Raw genomic sequence first — 7,700 nt, forward strand, 5'->3', positions numbered from 1 at the left:
CTTTCATGTTGTAGTATGAATCAGTTCTTTATGTATTTTTATGGCTGAGTACTATTGCATTTTTTTATCTGTTCAATAGTCGATTGATTTTTAGGTTTGTTCTACTTTTTGACTTGTTGTGGACATTTATGTCCAGGTGTTATGCAAATATGTTTTTATTTCTCTTGGGGACATAGGTAGGAATGGAGTTGCTGAGTCATATAATAACTGTGTTTAACCTTTTGCAGAACTGCCAAACGGTTGTGCAAAGTACATTCCCACCACCATTTTGCATTCCCACCTCCTCACTGGTGGTGGTTAAGTGCCCTCAAGTCGGTTCTGACTCATAGCGACCTGTATACGATTTCCAAGGCTGCAAATCTTTACAGGAGTAGAAGCCTCATCTTTCTCCCATGGAACCGCTCATAGATTTGAACTGCTGATCTTGAAATTAGCAGCCTGGTTCATAACCACTATACTACCAGAGCTCCTTCACCACCTCAGTAGAACTGTAGTTTGTCTTTTTTATTACAGCCATCCTAGAGAGGCAGCATCACATTACAGTTTTTGTTTTGTGTTTACTTAATGAGTACTAGGACCCTTGGTGTGGTGCTGTAGGATAAGTACTGAGCTGCTAATCATGAGATCGGGGGTTCAAACCCATTAGTCACTCCTCTGAAACCCTCTACAGGGTTTCAGAGTTGTAATTGACTCCATGACACTTAACAAGAACAACAATGGGTGATGCTGGTGAATATCATTTCATGTGTTGACAAACTGTTTTTTCTTTGGTAAAATGATCTTTTAAATCCTTTGCCTACTTTAAAAGTGCTTTTTTTTTTTTTGCATGTGTGCATGTTGTAGCTTTTTGAATTTAATTCAGACATACAAAAAGGTATAAAGAGTAATGTGAGAAATACTCAGGCAACAGAGTGCCTCATATATACAGGTTCTCATATATACAGGTTCTTCCCTTCCCTGATATATACGCACTGCCTTGGATCTGGAGTCCTGGTATGGAGCTGTAGGATAGACACTAGACTGTTAGGTTGGTTTGAACACCAAAGTTGGTGTTTCAAATTCACCAGCCACTCCTTGGAAACCCTATTAAAGCTTCTTGGTGTGGCATCTTTGCGCTGGACTGCAAAGTTGTTTGAACTGCAAGGTTGTCAGTTCAGTCACACCAGTTGCTCCTTGGAAACCCTGTACAGGGTCACAATGGGTCGGAACTAACTCGACAGCACTTAACAACAACAACATGAGTCAGAACAAACTTTGCGTCATTTAACTACAACAACAGCAGTATCCTGAGTTTAGCACCACGTATTTCTTACACTTTTGATTAAGCAATATGTTGGCGTGGCATTGTTGGATAAGCATTGGACAACTAACTAAAAGGTTAGTGGTTCAAACCCATCAGCTGCTCTTGGAAAACCTATACAGGGTAGCTATGTGTCAAAACTGACTCCATGGTGTTTAACAACAATATATTGTGTTGTTTTGCATATTTTAAAACTAAAAACAGTATGAAACTCTAAATTTTTCTTCAGTTTTCTTTCTTCACTTAGCTTTATATTTATGAGAATGATCTAGGTTGAATCATTTAGTTCTTTTTATTCATGTTTAATGCTGTTAAGTATTCAATTATATGTATATAGGGTATAATAATGTTTTTAAAAGTGTTAGTTAATTCCTTTTTGCAATTGTTAACTCATACAACTATTGTGTTCCTAACAAAATTAAACTTTATGCATGGAAAATAATTTATTTGGAAACTTAATAAGATATAATTTGCCATTGATTTTATTTTACCAAATGTTTATTTTCTTTGAAAATATTACAGGCCCTTTCCCTCTTTATTTTTTATTTTTAAAATTGTGGTAAAAATCCTGGTTTGGTGATAAGCACTGCACTGTTAAACTCAAGGCCAGTAGTTCAAACCCACCAGCTGCTCCTTGGAAACCCAATGATACATTGTTGCTATGAGTTGACCGCACTTAACAACAACAGCAGGAACCAAATGATTTTTAAAAATGTTTTTTGACATGTACAATCCAGGGACACTAATTGTGGTCACCGTGCTGTGTAACCATCACCATTATCCATTTTCAGATGTTTTCATGTCCTTTAACACAAGTTCAGTGTGCCCTTAAAGTGAGAATTCCCTCTTTTCCCCAGCTCCCATCCCTGGTAACTACTAGTAAACTTTGATTTCTATGCATTTGCCTTCTCTAGATAGTTCATAAAAGTGGGAGCTTCTTAGATGTTTCATAGAAGAGGAAACAAACAATATTTGTCACTTTGTGCCTGTGTCATCATGTTGTATTCAAGATTCATCCATAAGAATTTTATTTTTCCTTATGACCGAGTAATATTGCATTGTGTAGATACATTGCATTTTGTGTATTTGCTCTTCCTTTGATAGACTTCTAGGTTGTGTCCACCATTTGGCTATTGTGAGAAGTGTAGTGAATGTTGGTGTGCAAGTTTCTCTGTATGTGTTTCTGCTTTCAGTTCTTCGTTGTTAGGTGTCATCAAGTCACTCCGACTCATAGTGACCCTATGCACAACAGAAGGAAATGCTGCCCTGTGTTTCACAGTTGTTACATTTGAGCCCATTGTTGCTGCCACTGTGCCAGTCCATCTCAGTGAGGGTTGTGCTCTTTTTCGCTGACCCTCCACTTTATGAAGCATGATGTCCTTCTCCAGGGACTGATTCCACTAGTAACATGTCCAAAGTGTGAGAGACAAAGTCTCACCAGTCTCACTTTAAAGGAGCATTCTGACTGTACTTTCAAGTCAGATTAAATTTGTTTGTTCTGGCAGTCTGGTACTTTCAGCAGTCTTCTTCAACACCATGACTCAAATGCATCGATTGTTCTACAGTCTGCTTTATTCCCGGTCCAACTTTCACATGCGTAATGTGACAATTGAAATTGCCATTGGTAGAGTCAGGCACACCTAAGTCCTCAAACTGACATCTTTGCTCTTGAACTCTTTAACGAGGTATTTTGCAACAGATTTTCCTAATGCTGCAATATGTCTTGATTCCTTGACTGCTGCTTCCATGAGTGTTGATAGTGGATCCAAGCAAAATGAAGTCTTTGGCAAATTCAGTCTTTTCTCCATTTCTCATGACACTGGGTATATACCTAGGAGTGGAAATCCTAGCTCATGTAATTCTGTATTTAATTTTTTCAGAAACTGTCAAGCTGTTTTACACAGTTGTTGCAAGGAATCCTACCAGTTATGAATGAGAGGCCCAGTTTTTTTACATCCTTGCCAACACTTAGCTTTCCCATTCTTCTGCTCATAGGTATCTGGGTGAGTTTGAAGTAGTATCTCACTTTTGATAATCATTTCACTGATGACTAATGATGCTAAATATCTTTTCCTGTGTTCTTTGCCCATTTGTATAGCCGAATCCTTCCCTTTTTAATATCAAAGCAAGCAGGAACCACATGTTCCATGGCCATCTTGAATCATAGTTTCTCTCTAGACCCATAGATGAGAGTAGGAGAAGCACCGTTAGCCCTTGCCTAATATTGGTGTGAATTCCTCTCTATCCTCAAAGTCCAAGTACACTTTACCAAATTTGGGGGAAAGTATGCGAAGAGATACATTGCAGTCAGTCTCTTAATCCATACTTTGTCCTAGGATTCTAATGATAAATAATTTGAATGCCAAATAAATTTCAGGTCTATATCATTTATTTTCTTTTTTTGTATATAAAATCTTGGTGGGTTCGCGTTCTTTACTTTTTCCATCAATTTAGAGAGGAGAGTCTATGTGTTTCATTTTATTATTTGTATACTTTTGTGAGTAAGAATCATTTAAAAGTGAAAAGTAATTATTAGACTTTAGCGTACCACTTTCTTTTTCTTTTTCTTTTTTTTAACTATTGTGAATTGAATGAAGGTTTACAGCAAAGATCATCAGTTTTACATTCCACAAACCATGCACTTTGTTTCATCTCAATGAATGCAACAATAGGCATCCGGCTTCCTCTCTATGGTTCCCATTTCCTTCCACCAACCTTCACATCCCTTCACATTTGTCCTTTAGGTAAATGTTGCCCTTTTGATTTGGAGTGGTTGACCATTATTCCACTGTGAGCACACCTAACTAGTGGTGTTATCTGCCCAACATGCCTGTCTACTGCTTGGCTGAAAACTGTGTCACAGGTGACTTCCTTCTAGACCTGAGGGGTAGTTGAGGACCATAGCCTCAGGTTCCTCCAGTATCTTTCTCACCAGTAAGCCTGATCATTTTTTTTTTTTTTTTTAAATAATTTTGAGTTTAGTTCCATAATTTTTCCCACTGTATTCAGGATCTTTTCATGTGATCCCTTTCAGAGCAGTTGATAGTGGTAGCCGGAACCATTTAGTTCTTCTGGTCTCAGAACCATGGAGACTGATGTTCACATGGTCCTTCAATCTGTTGGACTCATTGATTCCAAATGTCTTCAGTTTTCATCACTCTTCTTACCTTGTACATGGAGAGACCAGTAGCTGCACCATAGAGGGCCGCTCCTGAGCTTTTAATATTCCAGACCCTACTCACCAAAGTCGGGTGTAGAGCCAGGCATGGGGAGCATCTAACCACCAAAATCATTTGGTCTGGCCCTGTCTAGGCAACCATAGGCGGGACTCAAAATTCAATAAATATAGGGGCCGTTTACATAGCAACATAAATTAAGTGAATAATAATAAAAACGTCAATTTTGAGGAACAAGCAAGGAATGTCGATTATGAGCTAGGACACATGTGAGTGCCATGATGGGACAGACACATCTGCTTCCTGTTGGGTTTCCAAGGCCCACCTGCCTGTAGTGTGGTGACTCAAAGGCCAGTCAGTGCCAGGCAGGCTGGGAGCATGTTAACATGCTGAGAAAGTGTTAACACACAGTGGGGAAATGACCGCGATCTGGTGTGATGAGACGAGATGCAATGAGATGATTCCTCGTGACGTTGGTGAACTTTGTCTTGGAAGATTGACGATGTTGTGGACTTCTTTGTCAGCACAGAGGATAACTGCAGTACAGTCTTTATCTACACGTCCACGATCAACAGTTCTTGTTTATACATTCCATGTGCCGATTATTAATAGATGTTTGCAGCTGTGTCTCCTCATTTTGAGTTGAGTTGTGCCCCATCAGCAAATGAAGGTTCCAAAAGATTTGCTCCATTCGTGTCGTTATGGTCAAGCCTCTTCTGAGGAGGCAGTTATCCCCATTCATATTTTGAGTGCCTTCTAACCTGAAGGGCTCTTCTCTCAGCACTGTATCTAACAGTGTTCTGGTGGTATTCATAATGTTTCAGTTTCCGGCATTATATCTAACAATGTTCATCTGCTTTTCATCCAAGTTTTCAGTGGCAGAACATTCAGAAGTAGTCAGCCTCTCCTTCTTCCTAGTCTTTTAATCTGGAAGCTCTGCTGAAACCTGTTGATCATGGGTGACTCTGCTGGTATTTTAGATACAGTGGCATAGTATCCAGCATCACAGCAACATGCAGGTTACCACAGTATGACATATTGACAGACTAGTGGTGCTTACATGTCTGTACAAAAACTCTTCTAAGTACTGTGGCTGGATAATGGTTCGTGATATGTACTTGATACTGACAAGTCTCCTGCAATTATTTTTCACCTCCAAAATTATCCTGAATAGTCTTCCTTGACCCTTTCATTTTGAATTTGTTTTAAAATTTTGTCACATTCCATTAACAACAATCCCTGTTAGGATTTTGTTTGAAATTGGAATTTAGAGATTAATTGGGTGAGAATTGGTGGTGTCACTCCATTGACTGATTCTCAGAGTTCTTGTATTTGTTCATTTTTTTATGTCTTAAAAGATTAACTAAATATTGCTAATATTTACTAATTTTTTTCTCAGCTGTTAGAGAGGGAATAAATAAGGACTAGAAAGTTGTCCTAGCAGATTTCAAGAATCATAATCAATCCATAGTAATAAAATAAACCTTAGGAGTTTTACTCTGGTAGCATAGTGGTTACGAGTCGGGCTGCCAACGTCAAGGTCAGCAGTTCAAAACTAACAGCCATTCCACGGGAGAAAGATGAGGCCTTCTGCTTTTGTAGAGATTTACAGCTTCGGAAACCCTGTGCAGGGTCTCTATGAGTTGAAACTGACTCCATGGTACTTAACAACAACAACATTCATAAATGAAGCTGCTGTAGAATTTTCTTTTCTTGAGTTGCCTTGGTGTTACTGTGGTATCAAGCTTATACTGGACTGGTGTTTTCCAGCTTGCCAGCAGTACTTGGAGAAGTATCCTGGAGATCATGAACTCCTTTGGGAAGTTGAAGGTGTTGGACACTGGTACCAGAGAATACCAGTTAGCCGGGCATTGCAGAGAGAATCACTTAAAATGACAGGTAAGAATGCTTTCAGCCTTTACATAAGTGCCACGGAAAAAGAAGCATCAAACAGAGGTTTTATCATTCAGTGTAGAGTAGTAGTGGAGCGTAATGTGACCTGTACCAGACCCTCTGTCTGAAGTTTGAATTTTCATTAAGTGTTAGCACCTAATGAAATAGAATAGCCCCATTAATTTAGCAACATAGTAGAAATCGATGAGTAAGAAATAGACACAGATTATTGAAATAGTCTGAATAGGTATCTGGAATCATAAGTAGCCCCTTAATCTCATATATGAGAGAAGTTCAAAGAAGTTCATGGGAAAATTCCATTACCTTTTAGTTCCATTTTTCCACAAACTTTTTGAGGTCCCCTTGTATCTCGCTCTAAAATGACTAAAAATCACAGATAACTGTTTAAGACTATGAAGTCGCAAGTTTTCTCTATGATATCAATGAAGAGAGCTTCCCATACCTGGATTTTCAACACCCTTCTCTCTAGGCTCTTTCAAAGCTTTTTATAAACATGAGTGCAGGCAGTGATATAATTAAAACCAAATCGTGATTGGTTTGCAATTTTAAAAATTCTTCTCTACGCAGCAGTTTCTCACAATGAAGCAAAAAGACCCATGTCAGGAGAATATGGTCTTGGATCTGTACCTGAATATGAAGCGGGCACTGGGGACAGTCAGCCTGGAGAGGTGCAGCTAACTGTAGGTACACTATGTATTTGTTGCAGGAAATCGTGTTTATGTGTTTCTTAAAAGTAGATTTAGCTTATTCTTTAAAATTTTTAAATGTTATAGTTCATTTAACCAGTGTATTTAATTGCTACTGTGTTAGTTTTCTTGGTACCATCTGTTAATGGGTGATTTAGGAAGAAAATAGAATTTGTTCCAGATAATTTATGATTTCCAGCATATTGCCAAAAAGTTCAGCATTACTAAGGGTTTTATTTCATTTTAAAAATAATCTGCATTTTCTTAACAATATGATTATAACAATATATTTGTGGTTAAATGCTGTCGAGTCGGTTCTGACTATTGTATAGGGTTTCTGAGGAGCAGTTAGTGACTTTGAACTGCCGAACTTGCAGTTCAAACCAATCTTGAGGTAGAGTGCTTATCCTATGGTGCCACACCAGGACTCCAACAATATACTGTTGTTGTTAAGTGCCATCAAGTCGGTTCCAACATAGAGACCCTGTATAGGGTTTCCAAGGAGTAGCTGGTGAGCTTGAACTTCCAACCTTGAGGTTTAAATTGACCTTGCAGTCCAGTGCATTAACCCGCAGCACCACACCAGTACTCCAACAATATACTTGTTGTTAAGTACCATGGAGT

General features: G+C 38.6%; 1 protein-coding gene across 1 annotated transcript in view; it reads left to right on the forward strand.

Moving 5' to 3' along the window:
- The window catches only part of FAM169A (family with sequence similarity 169, member A), an 87,113-nt gene that overhangs the window by 37,255 nt on the left and 42,158 nt on the right, over positions 1 to 7,700 (forward strand). The window contains exons 6-7 of the mRNA XM_006874399.1: positions 6,247 to 6,375; positions 6,958 to 7,070. Of these exons, the coding sequence (XP_006874461.1) occupies positions 6,247 to 6,375; positions 6,958 to 7,070 (242 nt within the window). The remainder of the gene's footprint in view (positions 1 to 6,246; positions 6,376 to 6,957; positions 7,071 to 7,700) is intronic.

Source organism: Chrysochloris asiatica, unplaced genomic scaffold (genome assembly GCF_000296735.1).
Source record: "Chrysochloris asiatica unplaced genomic scaffold, ChrAsi1.0 scaffold00275, whole genome shotgun sequence".
Classification (NCBI taxonomy): domain Eukaryota; kingdom Metazoa; phylum Chordata; class Mammalia; order Afrosoricida; family Chrysochloridae; genus Chrysochloris; species Chrysochloris asiatica.